This window comes from Leptonychotes weddellii, chromosome 4 (assembly GCF_054177405.1).
Source record: "Leptonychotes weddellii isolate Sample4059 chromosome 4, ASM5417740v2, whole genome shotgun sequence".
NCBI lineage: Eukaryota > Metazoa > Chordata > Mammalia > Carnivora > Phocidae > Leptonychotes > Leptonychotes weddellii.
In genome coordinates, this window is record NC_138372.1 from 11772693 (window position 1) to 11793650 (window position 20958).

General features: G+C 50.5%; 1 protein-coding gene across 2 annotated transcripts in view; it reads left to right on the forward strand.

The window, feature by feature from the left end:
- Positions 1 to 9783, forward strand: part of ACTL8 (actin like 8) — a 64171-nt gene extending 54388 nt beyond the window's left edge. For both annotated transcript variants that reach the window (XM_031018835.2, XM_006747902.3), the window contains exons 2-3: positions 6431 to 6815; positions 8563 to 9783. In XM_031018835.2, coding sequence (XP_030874695.1) covers positions 6468 to 6815; positions 8563 to 9315 — 1101 coding nt within the window. In that variant the 5' untranslated portion in view covers positions 6431 to 6467 and the 3' untranslated portion in view covers positions 9316 to 9783. The remainder of the gene's footprint in view (positions 1 to 6430; positions 6816 to 8562) is intronic.
- Positions 9784 to 20958: the final 11175 nt, after the last annotated feature.

A 20958-nucleotide genomic window follows, 5' to 3' on the forward strand; every position in this document is an offset into this window, starting at 1 on the left:
TTTCAATGGCCATATCCATTTTTAAGAGGAAAAAGGATCCTTTTATTACTGCCCAGATATTTACTAAATCTGGTATTCCTCCTTCACTCCTGCAGTTCCAGATTCTGGTATCGTTGTCCTTCAACCTGAGGAAATTTCATTAGCATTTCTTTTTTCTTTTTTCTTTATTTTTATTTCTTTTTCTTTTTTTTAATCATTAGTATTTCTGAAAGCAGTGCTGCTGGGATGAATTTTCTTGGTTTTCCTTCAACTAAGAATGTCTTATTTTGTCTTCATTCCTGAGGGATACTCTTGGTGGGTATGGAATTCTGGTTGACATTTGTGTCCGGTGAGAAGTCTGCAGTCAGCCTAATTGTTGTCCCCCACCCTCTGTATTTATAATGCTTTCATTTTTCTCTGGAGGCTTTCAAGATTAAGCAAGAGAAAACTTCAGTATTTGGTAGTTGACTACACTGTGTCTACACGTGTGTTTGTGTGTTTTATTTTTTAAATTTATTCTCTTTGGGGTGTGGTGTGCCAAGCTCCCTGAATTGGTAGATTTATGTCTTTCACAGAATTTGGGAAATTTTTAACCATTATTGCTTCAAATACTTTATACTGTGCTGATCTTTCTTCTCTTCTTGTGGGACTTCAATGACATGAATATCAGACGTTTTTATATTGTCCCATGGGCCTCTGAGGCTCTTTTTGTTACATTATTTCCTTCCTGTTTTTCAGATTGGGTAATTTCTGTTGATATCATAATTTATCTTATTCATTGCTCTGCCACCTCCCTTCTACTATGGAAAAGATTTTTAAAAAATTCAGATATTATGCATACCTCTTGATTCTTTTTATAGAATCTACTTCTCACTGAAAACACCTGTCCTTTCCTTCGCTTACAGCATGTCTACATGTATGTCCGTTATAACCACTGTTCAGACGTCTTCAGTAATTCCAGCATCTGGATCATCTCAGCGTTGGCGTTTATCTTTTCCCTGAAGGATTAATTAGGTTTCTCTGATTCTCTGTGTGTTGGGTAATTTTGGTTTCTACACTGGATATCCTGAATATTCTGCTGGGAGGCTCTTCTGGAGAACACTTGTTTTCTTGGTTCTGTTTTAGCGTGCAGCGGCCCAGCTGGGCTCAGACTGTACTTGGTCTTCTTCCATGAGTGGTGGTTCCAATGTCAGTTACACTCATAGTGGCTTCACGCTGCTGCTTGGGTCCCTCCCTCGCACGCACAGTTGCATCTGGGCTTTGAGCCGGTTCTTACACTGAACAAGAGGAGTCCCTTCTCTGCTCTCTTCTTTCCATCCTCGTTGACTTACAAGGGCCCCCTTTCCTGATGTTATGGCCAGAAAGACAGGTCTTCCCTTGGTCTTAGAGGTCAGTTACACCCTCCTGAAGCTTGGCTGGGAACCCGTCGCAGGCCGACACTGCAAGAGAAAAGGGGAAATAGAACAGACGAGAACTTCACCCCTCCCTGGGTTGCTTCTCTAAGTTTTGATTCTTCTCTTTAATCTGCCTGTTTTGCTTTTCCTTTTGCTTTTTGCATTTTGTTTGACATTGTTAGTTATATTCAGTGGGAGGCAGGGCTGCAGTACTCTGTCCTGGCTAGCACCAGGAGGCCGTGATAATGTTCTTTATGTAATTTTATTTCTCTGATCCACAATTGGAAAATGTACATTATGTTAATGACTTGTCCTTCAATTTCAAACCCTTAACATTTCTTTTGTTACGTGCACTGCTGATGTTTTTGCAGAGCGGGGGGCCAGTTTTGTAGATCTCTGTCTCCTACCTCTCAGGCTTTTCTCTATTGGTGACACTCTGATGAAACTCTTTTGCCAAGGCTACTGGTGACTTCTGTGTTGCTAAATTCCATGGATATTTCTCAGTCTTCATCTAATTTCTCTCTTCTTGACATATTTTCTCTGCTTGGCCTTTGACATGCCCTCCTATCCCTTAGCGACTCCTTCTCATCGTCTTTACTGGTTCCTTCTCAATGCCCAGCCCCTAGACCTTAAATTACCTGCAGGCACTGGTTTTGATCTACCCCGAGTCTCTTCATGAGTTCATCCATGCCCAAAACTTGCAATTTCATCCACTCAGTAAGTTCCAATTATATCTCCAGCTCAGACATCTGCAGACTCTGCCTCCGGGCATCGTCATGCGTACCTAATAGGCATCGCAAACTGTTATCACGTCCAACATAAAAAATCCCAATTTCCTCCCTGCCACAAACCTGCTCCTTCTACTGTCTTCTCCTTCTCAGTAAGTGGGTACTTCATTCTTCCAGCTTTTCAGGCCCCAGATCTTGGTTTTTTCCTTCATTCTTCTCCTTGTCTCATGCTCCACTCTAACAACAGTCTTCCCTAAGTACATCCAGAGTCTGATCACTTCCCACCCTCTTTCCTGCTGTCACCATAATGCAGGCCACTGTCATCTGTCATGTCCTTTCCATCCCCTGCTTCTACCTTGACCTCTGTGCTCCGTTCTTCATATCAGCTCAAGTGGTGTGTGTACGACTCAGGTCAGATCATCATTCCTCTGTTCAACCCCCACACCCCCAGTGGTTTCCCATGTCTCTAAACAATATGAAGGCCTGCGAGGCCTGCCCAAGATCTTTGGCACCCTTCCCCTCGCCCACTACACACCTCTCACTATATTGTCCTCCTGGCTGTTCCTAGAACACACGCACCAGTTTCTTCCTCAGGGCCTTTGCACCTACTGTTCCTTTGGCTTGGACACTTTTCCAGGTAATCGCATGCTCTCACTCCTGTTCTCTGCTCACAGGTCACCGATAGAGAGGCCTCTCCTGACTGCCCCATCTAGAACAACACCACAACTCTGTGCTCCTTATTCTCCCTGGCCCTCTTACCAGATTTTATTTTTCTTCATTGTACTCAGTCCCACTCCCCTCCCCCTGGCATGATGTATTTGATCTGGTGCTTACTGACAATCTTTCTCAGTACGATGTTGGGTCTGGGAGGGCAGGAACCGCTCCACTGAGTCGGGCTAGAATGGTTCTTGGTACATTGTGGGTGCTCCATGGGAATTTGTAGTATTGGTGACTCAGTAAAAATGCTTTTGAATATGTAGATTTTATCTCTGTCCTTGGAACTGGGCTCCGTGGCGTCCCCCAGACTTTCTTCCTACGTCATGGCCCAAGAGAGGAATGGCACACTGCCTCCGTGCCTTCTGTTCCCAGGCCAGGTCACTCAGGCCACCAGTGAGCCCGCTCTTGTGATGCAGCAAGGTCGGTGGATGTCATCCAGGCACCCGGTTCTCCATCACTGGGTGATTCAGGGTGAGCAGGCCAGGGTGGAGGCCAACACCTCGGCCCCATCTCTCTTCATTTTTGCTCTCCCCCGTCTGATGTCAGAGCTATTTCAAGGTGGTGGAGCCTCATCACTGCCCCAAGGTTGGTGGTGGTGGGGAGCCTCTGGCCAGGGCCGGCAAGCGGCTGTCATCCCCCACAATGATGTGCGGGCTCAGCTGCTGCCCAGAATGGAGGCAGAGCATGGAGCCGGTGGGGTGACAGCCCCAGATTTCACCTTCGGGCCGCGCTGCGTTCCTGGATGTTGCTCTTACGGGAAACACCCACATGCATTCTGGGCACCGAGGCTGCCGTCTGGGTGACAGGTCGCATTCTGCAAGGTGATTGCATCAACCTTCATGTGTCCCCACACCCACAGGTTTTTTCCCTTAACATTTTTTACTTAGAGTAAAAATCACTCTTTGTAGTGTATAGTTGTAAGAGTTGACAAACGTATACGGTCGTAGACTCACCCTCACCACCCAGATCTAGCATGGTTCTGTCATCACCCCCAATCCTGCCATAACCCCTTGTGGCCACCCCCGCTCTCCACTCCTGGCCACTGGCACCCCCAGATTTGTTTTTTTTTTTAAGATTTTATTTATTTATTTGAGAGAGAGAGTGAGCAAAAGCAGGGGGAGCAGCAGAGGGAGAAGGAGAAGTAGGCTCCCCTGCTGAGCAGGGAGCCCAACACGAGGCTTGATCCCAGGACCCCATGATCATGACCTGAGCCCAAGGTAGATGCTTAACTGACTGAGCGACCCAGGAGCCCCCTCTTTTCTGTCCTTATACGTTTGCCTTTTCCAGAATTGTCATGGGAATCGAATCATACAGTTGTTGCCTTTTGAGTCTGGGTTCCTTCCCCCAGTGCACTCGAGATTTATTCATTATTACACGTACCACTTGTTCATATCTGTTTGTTGATGAGTATTACTCCACTGAATGGAGATTTGTTTATCCATTCTCCAGCTGAAGGATCATTAGGTGGTTGCTCGGTTTTGATGATTATGAATAAAGCGACTATAAACATGTGCATGAGGGTTTTGGGGTGAATGTAAGTTTTCATTTCCCTTGGGGGAATACCTAAGAGTGGGAATCCTAGGTACGGTGGGTGTATATTTACCTTTATATAAGAAGTTGCCAAACTGTTTCCCAAAGCGTTTTATTTTGCATTCCCACTGGCAGCGTTTGAGGGCTCCAGGCCCCCCATGTCCTTGCCCCTCGCCTGGTCCGGTCAGCCTCTGACCTTGGGCGTTCTCCTAGCCGGGTGGTGCTGTCTCATTGTGGTTTTAATGGTCATTTTTCTAATGACTCATGAGTTCAGCCTCTTTTCATGTTTACTTGCCATCCGTATATCTTTTTTGTGGTGTGTTTGAGTCTTTTGCCCACTTGAACTATTGGATTGTTTTTCTTATGTTGGGTTTTGTGAGTTTGTTCATTATAGTTTTGGGATGCAAGTTGTTTATCAGATATATGGTTTCAAATACTTTTGCCCAGTCTGTGGCTTGTCTTTTTTTCCCTTCACAGTGTCTTTCAAAGTGCAAGTTTCTGGGGTGCCTGGGTGGCTCAGTCGGTTAACTGTCTGCCTTCGGCTCAGGTCATGATCCCAGGGTCCTGAGACTGAATCCTGTAGTGGGGCTCCCTGCTCAGTGGGGAGTCTGCTTCTCCCTCTCCCGCTGCCTCCCCCCACTGCTTGTGCACTCTCTCTTGCAAATAAATAAATAAAATCTTTTTTTTAAAAAGTACAAATTTCTTAAATTTTGACCAAGTCCAGCCTGTCATTTTGTTCTTTTACAGACCAGGCAAATGATGTTCTCGCTAAGGAAATTTTACTGTATCTGAGGTCACAGTGATGTTCTCCTGTTTCTTTTAAAAGTTGTATTCTAGTTTTAGGTTTTAAGTTTAGATCTATCATCCATTTTGAATTTTTTTTAATAAGGTGTGAGGTATGGATTGAGGTTCATTTTTTTTTGCATGTGGATATCCAGTTGTTCCCTACCATTTACTGTAAAGACCGTTGGCCCTTCCTTTCCTGGTTTTTGCACCTTGTCAGACTTTGTGAGGATCTGTGTCTGGACTTGTCATTCCATCCTCCGTGTTTCTATGACAAATATTTCACCAGTGCCACCTTGTCTTGGCTACTGTAGGTTTGTAGTAAGTCTGGAAATCAGGTAGTGACCACACCTGCCTTTCCGGCGTGATGGTTCTTACTCTCCCCACTTTACAGGCATTGAAACTCACCATGATCGTGGTCAGACATCCCGTGTACGGCCTCCCTTATGCAGTAACTTAGTCGCCTAGCTCCTACTCAAAACCCACTTCTCGGGCTTAGCCTGATGCTCAGAGTGTGGCCTTTGGAATCTGCTTTGGGTATAATTGTCAGCCCTGCTGGTCAGTTGCGTGGCCCTGGGAAAGTAACTTCAAGCCCTCCGTGCCTCAGCGTCCCCACCTGTAAAATGGGTGTCACAGTGGTGCCTGCCTTACAGGTTGTGGTACAGAAGAAATGATCACCTGCTCAAGCCATATGAAAGTGCATTTGATCATTTTTGACTGGCACGAATGGCAATTTTACATAGTTCAACCTCCCATGCAAGGTGTTCCTCCTAGAGCTAGACCGAGGGCATGCACCCCAGAAATGGTAGCTCTGCAGGTTGTCCTTGTCATCACTGTCATTGTCACCGTGGTTACCACTGTTCATGCTGCTATTGCCTCTATGCTGTTATTGCGAGTGCGGTGGCCCCCAAGGCTCATGACCCTGAGTCCTCGAATCAGGCAGCCAGTCACCATCAGGCACCATCACTTCCTGGGTGAAAGCTTCTTGTGAAGGCTGCCAAGAGTAGCAGGGCCCAACCTCTGCTCCTGTGGAGTGGAAGTGTGCCCCGTCGTATAACAGACGAGTGTGCGAAGTACAAGGGGAGAGGTGGGTGGGAAGGAGGGCTCGGCAGGACTTTGCAGGCAGGGCCTTGTAGGATGATTAGGAGTTTGAGACAGGAGGAACATTGCAGGTACAGCTTGTGCAAAGGCTTGGAAGGGGAGATGGACACACTTTAGGGGAGCCTGAAGCTTGACTCTGGGGTGGAGAGTGGGCAGCAGGGGTGGCCTGGAATAACCCTCCATCCTTTCCCTCCACAGTCGAGTCCAGAAGACCTCTCCCACCTCTGCCTTCACCATGGCCGCGAGAACCATTATCATCGACCACGGGTCTGGCTTTCTGAAGGCTGGCTTGTCTGGGTGGAATGAGCCACAGATGGTCTTTCCGAGCATCGTGAACTACGTCCCGTGCAGGGAGAATCCTGGCCCCAGCTATGCCCAAAGGCGCGTGAGTCTAGGCATTGACGTTTGCCATCCTGATACCTTTAGTTACCCCATCCAGCGTGGCCGTATCCTCAACTGGGAGGGTGTGGAGCACATCTGGTCATTTGTCCTGGAGAGACATAGACGGGAGCATGAGGACTTCCCCGTGATGGTCACAGAGACCCCTCTGAAGGAGCCTGCGGACCGACGGAAGACCCTGGAGGTAAGGCAAGTGGGAAATAACCTGGCATTTTGTGTTCAGACATGACTGAGTATCAAGAACTCCGCTTTCTAACTAATTTGCCCCATAAATGTTTCCTGAGTACCCAGTGTGTGCCTGGCACTTGTTGTAGGTAGGATGGGGTTCATGGAGTTTCTTCCAACAGATGGAGACACAGCAGTTGAAATGCTCTGTGGAGAAGGGGAGACAGTGGATACTTTGTTTGTGGATCCCATAAATGTTCCAAGATCATATTCCACCTTGACTTCGCAGGGGTTGGGTCTTTCAGGCCCCAGAGGCTGTGGGGAGTGCTTAGATTTTACTCTAAATCAAGGTTCGGCCAACTACAGCCGGTGGGCCAAATTGGCCCACCATCTGTTTTTATAAATAAAGTTTTATTGGAACATAGCCATGTCCACCCATTTACATATTGTCTTTGGCTACTTTCATACCCTATCAGCAGAGCTGTGATACTTGTGGCAGAGACCGTATCCATACCGTGTAAAGGCTAAAAAACTTACTCACTGTAGGTTTGCTAGATAAAATCCGTGGTGCCTTGTTAGAGCTGGATTTCAGATAAGCAACAAATAATACTTTAGTATAAGCATGTCCCAAGTATTGCATGGGACATACGTATATGAAAACATTATTTGTTGTTTGTCTGAAAGTCGAATTTAATTGGGCAGCCTGTATTTTTACTTGCTAAATTTGGCAACCCCAACTGTTTAGCTTTTATAGAAAATGCTTGCCAAGCTCTGCTCTAAATAAATCGGAAGATCCTGGAGAGTTTTAAGTGGGATTCATATTTCATTTCCTCTTTGAAAAAGAGGACCTTGGCTTCTATTTGGGAAGTGGCTGGTGGCAGGACAGTATTCTGAGTGTGGGTGTGGGGGAGCTCGCCCCTGCCTCAGTGGGAAGATGGTCCTTCTGGGGCCTGAAGAGGAGGCTACCTGGCCAAAGGCCACGGCAAACGGCAGACTAGTGCCACCTTTCTCTGTCTATAGGGTCAGAAACCTGGGGATGCAGTCAGAGCTGGGGAATTCGGGAGGCAGTTGGGGTGCCAGATCTGTAAAGATCTGGGTGGGGAGGGAGTGTGGTGGTGGGTGGGGGAGAAAATCAGCCTAGGGACTTGGCCAAAACCTAAATGTCAGAATTCTAGTTTTGTCTTGATGTGTGGAGGAAAAAAGACTTCACTTACCAGGAGGTGAGAGTATGTATCTCCCTCCCTCCCTTCCTTCTTTCTTCCTTCTTTCCTTCCTTCCTCCCCCTCCTTTTTTGGAGGCGGTGGTGGATATGATATATGTGTTTCTTGTCTAATTTCTTCTGCCCTTTTCTAAAGAAATGGGTCAGGCGGCTGATCTGCCCCTTGGCCGTAGCCCCGGCTGGTCCTGGGCTCACACAGCCAAGCATCTCAGCACCATTCCATGTAGCAGCTGACAGTGCCTCCCACCCCTCCACCAAAAACAATCTTCTGAACAGTGGGGGTCCTCAAACAGCTCCCCCCACCCTGGAGCAAATCTGACTCCTAATCCTCTAGCGCCTCCCTTGTTCCCACAGCATGAGCTCCAGGGGCCATGGGCCCCACCTCCTCGGGGCAGGCCCCCCCGCCACCCAGGGGACACAGGTCTGCACCTGCTTCAGTTCCGAGAGCTTAGCACGTAGCTCAGTCTGGGGGAAAACAGAAACCAGAAATGGGTCGGGGCCTTTTGTGCGGGGGAAATACCCTAGTGGCTCTTCTCCCTTCTTGCAGATTATGTTTGAGTTACAGGATGTGCCGTCCATACTGCTGGCCGACCAGCTGGAGATGTCCCTGTACGCCTCCGGCCTCCTGACCGGCGTGGTGGTCGATTCCGGCTACGGCCTGACCCGCGTGCAGCCCTTCTACCTGGGCCGCCCCTTGCGGCCCAGCGGCAAGACGCTGGAGTTCGCGGGCCAGGATCTGTCGGCCTATCTCTTCAAGAGCCTCTTTAAGGAGGATTGCAACCGCCACAACCTGTTTCAGCTGGAGACGGTGGCCACCACCCAGATGAGCAAGTGCTACGTGCCCCAGAATCTGGCAGAGGCGCTGGACTTCCGCCAGAGCCTGCCGAGCGGCTCGGATGAGAACAACACCTATCAGCTCCCCGATGGCACCCCGGTGGAGCTGACCCCCTTGCAGCGGCTGGCCCCCGAGATGTTCTTCAGCCCCCAGATGTTCGACCTGCAGGGGCCCAGCATCTCCCAGGCCGTGGTGGATGCCATCTTGGCCTGCGAGGCCGCTGTGCACCCGCTGCTCACCTCCCACGTGATGGCCTGTGGGGGCAACACCCTCTACCCCGGCTTCACCAAGCGCCTGTACAAGGAGTTGATTGCAGATCATTTCTCCTCCACCAAGGCCACCATGTGGGTGGGTTCCAACAGAAACTTTAGCGTCTGGCTGGGGGCGTCTGTTGTGGCCCATCTGTCTTCTTATAAGTCCGAGTGGATGACCAAAGAGGAGTATGAAGAGAGTCAGAGGCTGTGACCCGTCCCAGGGGCTCCGAGGGATTAATTTCCAGTGACAGGGTCGGGGCAGGGGTGGAGTTAGCTGGCTTTGAAATTCCGAAGTTATGAGGGTGTTTTTTAGGTTCTAGGGTTTTATCTCGTTTCAAGAGTGGGATCCAGCCCAGAGGAGGACAGGGAAGCCCTCTGGGGACAGCATCTCCAGGGGGTGGTCTGTCATTTGGAGGGGAGTAGTCAGTTAACATCTCCAAATAGCCACTTACCTTTTGCTGGCATCTTCCTTGGGCGGTCCTGTTCTCAGTTCAGTAGGTTTTAACCAGGGCAAGAGAGGTGGGACCTTCTGCTGGGTCTCAGTTATTTTTGACTAGGAGATGGGGGGTGGGGTGGGAGAGATGAAGTTTTTCTAGTTTTACTCATTCTCTCTGGCCAGGGAGGATTTCCTACAGGTGAGCCCGAGGGCCCTCCCTCCTGTGGCCAGGGTCTTGTTTTATATCTGCAAATAAACAACTTCTTTGGAACCGGTGTTGGCTTTTGTTGTGGACGGCGGCGGCGGGGTGGAGTATAGGGAGTGTGAGTACATGAGGACCAGGGTGGGTCCAGGGCAGCCTCTGGGGACCCACTGAGCCGGATGGAGCCCCCCGTTTTTCCTCTGCCACAATCTCTCTCTTAATCCCAGCTGTCCCAATATTCTGGTAAAGTTTGAGTTTCTACTAGTGTAACATTTATTTGGTAAATATTGGAGGGACTATGGGTGAAAGATACTAGAGGTTTCTGGTTTCAAGGAGTTTGCAGTCCACTGTGGGGACATAGACAGTAAATAAGGAAAACTGTTTGAGGTGACAAAGAATGAAATAGTGAATCAAATGCAAAAAGGTCACATGATCTGGGGGATTGGGGCTGCCTACTTTTGATGGGGTAGCTTGAGATGGGACTGCTGGGGACCATGGGTGAGGGGTCACCACCCCCTCCTTCCTTGTCACACTGTGAAGTTACACTTCCCAGGACACCACCACCCCACCATAGGTAGGGTCACCTGACCATGCCATAGGTTCTGGCCAGTTCAGAGAATGCCTGACCCTTAAAATAACCCTATCAGCCTGCAGGGTGTGGAGGATCTAATGGGGGAAGGGCAAAGCTGCAGATGGAAGGAGGCTGAATGACTGGCTGGAGCATAATACCCCCCCTCCCAAGCCCCACCCAACCCCATTGCACTGCACTGGGACATGAGGAAAAATCTGCCACATTCAGCCACTGAGATTTGAGGGTGGTTTGTTACAGCAGCTGTTTTGCTTACCCTGACTAATACACAGAGAGAACTATTTATTTAACAAATTTTTTTTATGTTAAGTGGCAAAAGTGAGGTTCAAATCCAGTCTGGGTCCTCAACCACAGTGTTATATGGCTGCTTCTAAACAGGGCTCTTAGTTCCCTAATGTTAATGGAGTAATAAGTGCAGTGGGCAGAAGATTGGAGCCCAAGGAACCCTGACGTTTCAGGGACAGGAGGGGGAGTTTGAAGGCCAGAGTCCAGCTCATGTTGTCTTTGCCACATGAACCATACTGTCTCAGCCCCAGTGTTATCCCTAAACTTGAGACATCAGTGGTCCCCAGGAGAAGTGGGACCTGTAGTAGAACAGCTCAGAGCCAGCTTGGCCTGGGCCCCAGGGACTCGGAGTCAGATTTGAGTTACAGCCTGGCCCTGTCATTAGCTAAGCTACCTTGGGCAAGTTGCTTAACCTCTCTTGAGTCTGCTGGGTATAAAATAGGGAATAATACTCCCTTCCCTCAGAGATTTGGTGTGGAGGATGAGCTAAGATGAAGAAAGAGAAGTCCCTTTTTTGTTTGTTTTTTGGCTTTTTAAAAAAGATTTTATTTATTTATTTGATAGAGAACAGGAGAGAGAGTGAGAGAAAGCACAAGCAGGGGGAGCAGCAGAGGGGGAGGGAGAAACAGGCTCCCTACTGAGCAGGGAGCCTGATGTGGGGCTTGATCCCAGGATCCAGGGATCATGACCTGAGCTGAAGGCAGACACTTAACAAACTGAGCCACCCAGGTGCCCCAAGAAGTCTCTTTGAAAACTAGAAAGTGTTATTGAGATAGGAGAGGTGACTTTAAATTTTATAATACGATATTGCTTTCCTCTTAATCAGGAGTATGAATAACAATGGCAGTCATCAGTCATCATGCATTACAAATGGAGTCACGTTCAATCCTCACACACACACTGTGATATTTGTCCCCATTTACACACAGGAAATCCAAAGCTGAGTGATGTGAAGCTCGTGCTCAAGTTCACACTCAAGGTCAGGCTAATAAAGGATTGTCACAGTTAGGAATAGATTCAGCATTTCTAGAAAACTAGACTAAAAGTGGCTGAAACATATGGGGATTTCTTTGTCTCAGTGACAGGCAGGCAGCCCTGAGGAACAGCAGTATGTCTATATCATCAAGGACCCTTCCTGTTTTTCAGTTTCTCCACCGTTAGCGTGTTGCCTCATGAGCACAAAATGACTGCAGCAGCTCCAGGCATCACATCTATATTCCCTGCTGGAAAAGGAAGGATGAAAGGAGTGTGCCATCTGAGTCTATCTCTTTATAATAGGAAAGTCTTAACCAGCAGACTTCTGTTTCTGACCTAGGGCATCTGTCCCTTGGCAGAGGAGGTATTTGAACCTAGGTCCATCCATACTAAAGACCTTGTAGTTCTCCACAGCGCCAGACTGCCATCCCAGTCTTCTGGGCCCTATTAGACCTGTTGGCTTGAGAAATGAAAATGTGTGATTTTTTCAGGCGTGAATGAAAGCTGCTTTTGGGTGGCAATCAAGTGTTGACATGCTGAGTGGTAATCTTTGTGCTCCAAACTGGTTTATTTGTGCGTGCTCCTGAACTTTAAAAGGCAGAAGGAGGGAAACTCAGAAATGAGTATGAGGGAGAAGACGAAGCTGGAGAAGAGATGGGCAAGGGGTATTTTTTTTTTCTTCCTTATTTAGCTCTGGGCAACTGTCATCAGGACTCTTTTTCTCATTTTATTCTGAATGTAACATTTAACCTTTCTGTTTAAGCATCAAATCTGGCTGCCTGGTGTATAATTACGAACTTTTCTTCGCTTTCTCTCCCCCCCTCCCCCACCCCAAAAGCTTTTAAAACTCCCTCGCTGGGTACCATCTTTCTCCTCCGACTCTCCAATTAAATTAAAAATAGCAGCTCCGTGGGGGCTGTGCAGGGCCATCAACTTAACGTGGAGCTCCTGGCATGCCAGGCCTGGCGGGGCGGTGAGTGGTGCCCGGAAGATGCCTGTTGGCTCCGGCATGGCCTGGCAGCTGCTAAGAGCTGGGGGGAGCTTCTCCTCCACAAGGGGTCTGGGGCTGCCTGCCAGGGGCAGCCAGGTGCAGGGGGGTGGGAGGCAGGGTCTTGGCAGCTGGAGAGGGGATGCTGGTGGAGGGGACAAAGGAAAGGGCCCCGAGGCGGGCTGTTCCTGGGTGTGAGGGTACAGTCCTGCCAGATTCTGCTACCAAGGCTGGGGCTTGACCCCCTTGGGTTTGGGTTTGGGTGGGGTTTGGACACCCACGTTCCCTGAGATCACCCTGGTAGGAGCTTTAGGTTCTGCTGATGCGGAGGACAAAGTGAACGCTGGTATCCTCCTGGCTCTAGGAGAGACTGTCATGGCCTCTTTTGCCTCTGGGTCCCTTTCCTTTAGATGGTGACATGGACGAGGACTCAGACTCTGAAGCCAGACTGTCTGGGTTGGCGTCCCTGCTGGGCTGCTTTCTGGCTCTGTTGCCTTTGGGGAGGATACTTAACCCCCTGTGCCTCAGTTCTCTCGTCTGTAAAATGGACCTGGTGGAGAGGCTTCCCTCAGGGTGGTTTTGATGATTGTCATATGGGTTTGATGAGTTAACATCTATAACTTCACAGGTGCCAGACACATAGGGGCTAGCTATTATTATCGTACATTATTATTATAACTATTATTATTTCTATACACACCAGTCTCTATTAACCAAGTCCTCAGGCAAAAACCTGGATCTTCTGTTTATTTTTGCTTGCTCACATGCAGGTAAGTGCTAGTGATACCAAACGGATAAAACATCGTAAAGCGCTAGCTTACTTTCCAGGGGGACGTGTTTGCAGGGTAATTTGTCTGAGTGATGGAGCAGAATCACATTGTCACAGAGTGGCTGGCTACAGAGAGAGGCAGTCAGCCAGAGGGGTCTTCCGTACGAAGGGATTCCTGAGATGACTCTTGCAGAGAAGCAGGACTTAGCACTGCTGTTCCTTTTGTTTGGAATGCTTGTCCCTGCCACCAGCCCCATAGCTGTCTTTGACAACCTGGTATCTGGGGTTAGATAGATGGGGCACCTAGAATGGCTGGAGAATGAGGGCAGTAGGTAGTGGGGACAGGTGGAGGTAGGTAGGGCCAGCTCTTGAAGGACATTGAGTGTCACACCCAGGAGTGGAGACTTCAGAATTGTAAGCAGAGTCATGACGTCACTTGCACTGGAGCTCTGGGTATAGCTTGGAGAATGGCCTCGAGAGGGACCAGACCAGAGCAATAGCATAAATCAAGAAAAACACTCATTCCATTAGACTCTAGGCTAAACGTTCTGTGCTGTCCAGACCCTGCTCCGCTCTGATGCTTTAGGCTGGGGATTTAGTATGGGTGGTACTTGGGGTGGCAATGGGTTTGAGGGACGAGCAGACCGTCCGTCCTATCACCTGGCAGCTGTCTGGTAGTTGTTAGTTTTAGAGCACCTTGACCTGCATGGTGAGAGGCAGCCTGGGGTGCAGGACTCGGGGAGAGGGGTCTCCCAGGTGAGAGACTGAGATGGATGGAGGGCAAGAGAGTGCCCTGCCTCACCGTCCCAGTGCTTGGCTCCTGCGTTCTCCTTCCAGCAATGCAAATGCTGGACAGCTCCCGGGCTTCTCACTCCCTCCGCCTCATTCTCCATCCCAGAGCCAACAATCCCGGCTCATGGAGGAAGCCTGGCTGGCTGACCAGAGGGAGCTCTGGTCTGGGAGTCAGACACTGACTGGGCTTGGCTCTCTGTTTCCCTCCACATGCTGTGTCGCCTGGGGCAAAGAACTGCCCCTCCCTGGTAAAGAGATGATTATAGCACCCTACCTCACCGGGCTGATATGGGGCTTAAAGTCACTTATCCATTCAATGACTATTTATTAGGCACCTACCTTGTGCTGAACCCTTTTTTATGATCTGTTAAATTGAGGAATGTTTGTAAAGTGGCTTAACACAGTGCCTGGCACATATTGGTGCTCAGTAAGGGTTAAGTTTCTCCCTGGGTCCCTGGTCTGCAACAAAAAGCCAGGATTAGGAGCCATCAACCACACATTGGCATCACAAAGCACGCCCTGAAGCTGTAGCATGCTGCTAGCTAAGATTCTTTTTCATCCTGTCCTTTTGATGAACTTTTCCACTAAGATGTTAGGATCTTGATATACAATCACTCCCAGGCATCTTTGCCTTCTTAAAGAGGCCCTGAAATCAGAGTGTGAAAGGTGGGTCCAACTCTTTTCTTTAATGAAGACAGAGTTCATTGGACTCATCCAAATTCAGGCCACTTCTGCTGACCGTCGACTATTGACTCCCTCCAGGGAGAGAATGATGCTTAACCTAGCAAGGGCAAACTCTGAGGAGGTTGAAGACGCAGATTCATTTCGATGAGCCTTACCGAACCCGGGTTGGGTGCTCAGCACTGTCCGGGATAGACCTGATTCCTACGGCCCAGGATTCCATGAAGGGTGGACGCCACCCAAGTGAGGTGGGGAGCAGGTGAGAGCCACCTCCTCTGTGACCCTGTGCTGAGGGGGGGGGTCACCGTCTTCACCCAGCCCCCTGGGCCAGCAGACCAGACTCCTAGAGGGGGTGAGGGAGCCCAAGGCACAGGAGACATTCAGCTGGGGGAGGGAGTTGGCCATAATCCGTGTTTAATTTCTCCAGGGCCTCCATTATAAATTCCATAACTCTACCAGTCAAAACATGACTAATTCCTGGGACTGCAGCCCCCACCTGGGAGCCGAAAGCCCTGTGCTGTTTTTGCTGCCTTTTATCACCACTAATAAAGGCTTGGCAGTCAGAATTTAGCTGCTGTGGGTGGTTTTCTTATGCATGTGGGCTCCCCCCTCCCCCCACAGGGTCGCTATAGAGTAAGTGCTTGCTTGCTGGGCTGTTTTTCAACTAGCTTTGTAATATTCCCAGCCTGAAAAGCTGTGGTTTGGGGGGAGGTTTGCAGAATAGGGGCCACGGTATTCAGGGTTAATTGGGCCTTTGATGATTCTGACAAGGGCAGGACTGCTGTGTGATTTATGGAGGAAGGAATAGGTTCATTGAAGTAAATAGAGCAAAATTGCAGGTGTGATGTTTAACCTGCTGAGGGAAGACTCAGCATCTTTCCCCCACCCCCCCAACAGTCCTTGGGAGAGTGCCATGTGGGCAGTGAACCTCTGCATGACCCCACTTCACCCCTGCTAGCTGTGCACCTCTGGGCGGGTTACTCAGCCTGGCTGAGCCTGTGCCCTTGTGGGTAAGATGGTTTTGGCCGGCCCTGACTCCTGCAGGGTTCTGTGAGTATGCACTCAGCAAAGTGCTTGGCCCACCGGGGGGCTGGCCAGGGTTGGGGGATCCCCTCTGGTCTTGTCATTTTATCTAACACCTTAGTCCTTACATATTCATTAAGAAGGTTCCCCCGGGCCTTGCTAAAGTATTAGTTTGTTGTCTTTGCAATATGCAACCGACTTGGCTTTCATCTCTCTAAAAATACTGCCTGTTTCCAACCGCCTGGATTTGGAGTTGAGGTGGTCTCACTGCAAGTGGGAAACGGTGGTCCGGAGAGCCTTTGCCGAAGGGAGTCGGCCCTGGGGGAAGGGGGTGTGTGTGGATGGAGCCCGTGGGTGTTGAGGTCTGGCCCAGCCTGGGAAGAGAAGGGTGGGATAGTCAAGGGCCAAGGGCCGTGAGAGGATCAAAGGGTCTGGGTGGTGAGTGAGGAATTGTGTATGAAGGCTGAAGGGGTGGTTCCAGAGACCAGAGTTTTAGCCCCAGCTCTGTCACATTCTAGCTGTGCCACCTTAGGCTGATTACTTAGTGCCTCTGAGCCTCAAACTTGCATCTGTAAAGTGGGGGTAACAACAGTACCTACCTCATGGTGTAGAGAGGGCTATGTGAACTACTGTAAGCAAAGTGCTTAGCACAGTGCCTGGCACTTAGGCTTATGGGGGGTCATTGGCACTAATGAGGTTATTGGCCATGCCAGAGGCTACGGATTTGCTGCCGTGTACCAGCGTCTCGCCAGAGGTAGACGGACCCTTCCGGAAGACCTGGGTCCCCCAGGACAGCACATCTTCGGCCACCCGCACAGCAGGCTGGCTTCTCCTCCAAGCTAGCTCCTGTCCTGCCCCCACCTGCCTTCAGGTGCATAACAGTTTTAATGTGGAAGCCTCTTTCCTTCTAGCTTCTGGGGATTAGTGTCAAAAGAGAGTGTCAATGTCAGCCAAGGACACCTGTAAAAGAAACTGTTGACCCGGTGGCCAAGACTTTGAAAATCCGATTCACCTTGGACGATGAATCAGAGTAGCAATAAATAACCTTCCCATGGTCTCTGACCTCAAGATCGTCCTGGAGCAGCTACCCCTCACCCACTCCGCAGCGACCCCCCCCCCCAGGCCCTCGTCTCTCACCTGGGTTCCTGCCAGCAGCTCCCATCTGCTTTGCCCCCGCTTTGCCTGCATGTGGTTTATTCTCAAGGCTTCTGCTGGCTTTGGGGACCTGCTGAAGGTGCTGTCACATCGCACTCCGCTGAAAAGCCCTCCCCTGGTTCCCATCTCACCCAGAGTAAAAGCCAAAATCCCCACTGTGTTCCCACAAGGCCCTGCCACACTCGGACTCCTCCTCTCCCTGCCCACTGGCCTCCCCAGTGCTCCTCCATCCAGCCCCGGTGTGCTCCCGCCCAGGCTTTGGCCTTGCTGGTGCCTCTGCCTAGGCACCGTCCCCAGATGTCTGCCGCCTCCTTCTCCTGCTTGTTCTGCTCTGCTCAGACACCACCTTACCATGGAGGACGTCCCTGACCCCCACACCCTCTCTCCTTCCTCTCCCTGCTTTATTTTTCAAAATACAAGTCTGTCTCTCCCCGAGAACCTAAGCTGCATGAAGGCCGGACTCTGAGTTTCGTGCACTGCTGTATCCCCAGTGTCTTCAAGAGCCCCAGCGCATAGTACCTGCTCAATAAGTGTTTGTCAAATGACTGAACAATTTAATCTTCTTTCCTTGAGAGTAGGTCTATAATCAACACAGAGAATAGTCTGCCAGCTCTTCCTTCTCTTCTGAGGACCAAGCAAAAGTGTGTGGCTCCAATATCCAGCAGGATGTATTTACATGAGCTGCTTGCAGAATTTTCTGGCATGGCGTTAAATATTGGCATGGTCTTGGGAGTACATTTATTGAACTGGCTCTCAAAGAGCTTTGAAAGCCTCTCACCTGCAGGATTATGTGTTTAGGTAGCTTGCCTGATAGAGTTTTCTGTGGTGGGGCGATGGGCCTGATTGTAGAGATAAAGAAGAAGCCTGGAGAAGTGAAGATAGGCTCGAGGTTGCCTCTTATTGCTGAACAAGGTCCACATCAGGTCATCTTGTTTGACAACCCTGGATTCTGCTACTCTTGTCTCACCCGCTGGAGAGTCACAGATGAATGGTCCCTTTCCATGAGGGGCTCACTGTCCAGACCCTCAATTTCACCATCTGAGTTTTTCATCCCAATTTCTATTATGTAAGGCTCCGCAACCTTCCTCCCAAGTGCTGGAAAGTTTCAGGCACACCTCTGTGTAAATGCCCCCCACCTCTCTCCCTCTCTCTTCAGTCTGGCTCAAAACACCATCACCTACCAGCTCAGTCTGTGCCCCCCAGCCTTCCCATGTAATGAGCTGGGGGCATCATCTTTGCTTCTTTGATATTTTGGGGAGGCCGAACTGTGGCTCCTGGAGTCCAGGGAACTTAGCTCAAAATCCTGGGGCAATAGCCACGCTGAGTGGAGACCTAGGGTGTGTGGTTATGTGGGAGACCCAGGCTCCTGGTCAGGGTTCACTGGGAACCTTGGTGTTCTCCTTATAAATGAGGGAGACAGCATGCCTCATCTTAATCAGGAAGACCTAATGGGCCATAGCACGTGAGGCATCCATTACAGTGCCTGGCCCTGTAGGTATTCGGGCCAAAGCTTGTACAGGTGTGCTCTCTGGAGCCAGAGGGCCTGGGTTCAAATCCTGGCTCTGCTGCCTTCCAGCGCAGTGACCTTGGATGTCACTTGACACTGTCTGAGTTAATGCCTACCTGAGGGGGCTTGGGGGCACTCAGCGAGAACCTAGGGGACGCCCACAGCACAAGTGCCTCTTGGAATAAACCTGTGGTCTCACCTTTGCTATTGCTAGGGAGAAAGATTGGAATGTTGCAGAAGGAAACAGAAGAGGCAAAGTCTCTTCCTAATTCACAGACGGGGAAACTGAGGCCCAGAGACTCCCAGACCCGCCCTCACTGCTCAGTTCCTCTGTCTCCTCTGCCCCCGCAGAGCTGGAGGACAGTGGGGGCTCCTTGGCAGCGATCCGCCTGCCGCAGGTGACACCTCCCAGGGGCTGACTCCCCATCCTGATCCCCACTTAAGGGGCTCAGACTCTGGTCCCATCAAGCCTGCTCCTCTCCCCCATAAATGAGAAAAAATATCTTGGATACGCCTTGTGCCACAGCCAATCCTAATCTGCAAACCCTGTAACTCTCCAAAAGAGAGAGAGGAGGGGAAAAAAGCACCTACGCAGTCTGGTCGACTCCTGGGCCAAGATTTAGTGACGGGAGCTGTAGCGAGGTCTCGCATTACTGAGCCTTCATTACTTTTACAAAATATGTTCCGGTGGGTTCACCCGCAGCTATAAAGCGCTGTTGTAAATAATTAAACTCCACTTGTCAAGAGGGGGTTGGCGAAGCCGCGCCACCGTGGAGGGCGCGCCGGGCTGGGAGACGGAGTTCTGGGACCCTGTTGGGGCGTCTGACCCCTGTGACCTTGGGCCGGCTGCTTCCTCTGTCCGGGCCCCACATGCAGATGAAGAGGTTGGAGCAGGTGGCCTCCAAAGCTTCCGCAGGCTCTGACAGTCAACGATGCTCAGCTCCAGGGAGTGTGCATTTTGGTGAGGGTGGTTCCAGGCCCCCAGTCTTGCCTCCTTCTGTGTATCCTTCCATCTACCCAAGGCCCAAGTGCTGTCGGACCCTCGGGAAGCAGGTGGTCGTGGCCCCGGCGGCCTCTGCTCTTTAGAATCTCACGGTCCAGTAGCGGAAACCCTCTGGGAGACTGATCACGACACTTGGGAAGCCCAGAACCCTGTGGAAGCCCAGGGGAGGGCCCAGGAAGGCTTCCTGGAGGAGGTGCTGTTGGGCCCAGCCTGAGAGAATGTGCAGGAGTCAGACAAGGGAGGGCATTCCAGGTGGAGGGGACAGTCCGTGCAAAGGCGCAGAGGAGAGCCCAGGAGTTAGAAGGCTGGCCGACAGTTCCGTCAAGAGCCAAAGGGACCCAGTTGGGTTGGTGGGTGATGGGAGCAGATCTGGGGCCTTGAATGCCTGGCAGAGGAGCGTGCCCTGACCTCGAAGCGGGAGGAGCTTCCATGGTTCTGAGCTTCAGCCGGTTACACAGCACTGGGCAAAGCTGTTTGGGGGCTAGGTCTGTTCGCCCCTTGCCCAGTCCCCATCGGCCCCTGAGTATTCCTTTCTTGGATTCGGCACCACTTGCTGGAGGATCTTAGTCTGCTTGGGCTGCCATAACGAAACATCATAGCTCGGTGGGGGTGGGGGGGGTGGGCTTGAACAGCACATGTTTATTTTCTCTCACTTCTGGAGACTGCAAGTCCAAAATCAAGGTGTCGGCAGGTTGAAGGCGTCTCTCCTCGGTTTGCAGGTTACACCTTCTCTCTGTGACCTCTGTACAGGATTTCCTCTGTAAGTTCTGCCCTCCGTGTGTCCTGATCGCCTCTTTTTATAAGGACAATAGTCCAATTGGATTTGGGTCTACCCTAAGGACCTCATATTACCATATTACCCACCTGCAGCTGCTTGGACTGGCCCGCAGGATTTCCCACCTGCCTTCTGTGGGAAATACCCATGAAGGTCTCCTTGCCCCTCGGGGACCCTCCCTATCAGCCCCTCCCTCTGTGGCCCACATCCGGTCCCTGGGAGACACTTGGCCCTGACAAGCACCACTACCTTCCCCCACATTATCATCTTAACGTTTCCTGAGTGAGTCCCGTATCCTTGCTGTGCATCCCCAGCCACCCAAGCACCCAGGGGAGGCAGAGCCTCCTCTCCAAGTGATCTTGCTGAAGAACACCCTCCCTGAGCTTGAGAGAAGAGCAAGTACTCCACCCTTCTCTCTTGGTAGAGGGGGGACTCTCAGAACTCCCAACAGTCCTCCACCCCAAAACTTGTCTCCTCATCTCCAGCCCCCTCTTGGCCTTTCCAACCTCTTTTAAGCTAGAGGTGGGAAATCAGCTAAGGGTGGCAAGGCCCTTTCTCACCGGGTCTTTTGCAAATCCTTCTTGGGTGGGCTCTACACCTCAGCTGGAAATGCAGGTGTGATTGGCATCTATTGTCTTTGAGCCTCATCCAGATGGAGACCAAAATAGTTCCAT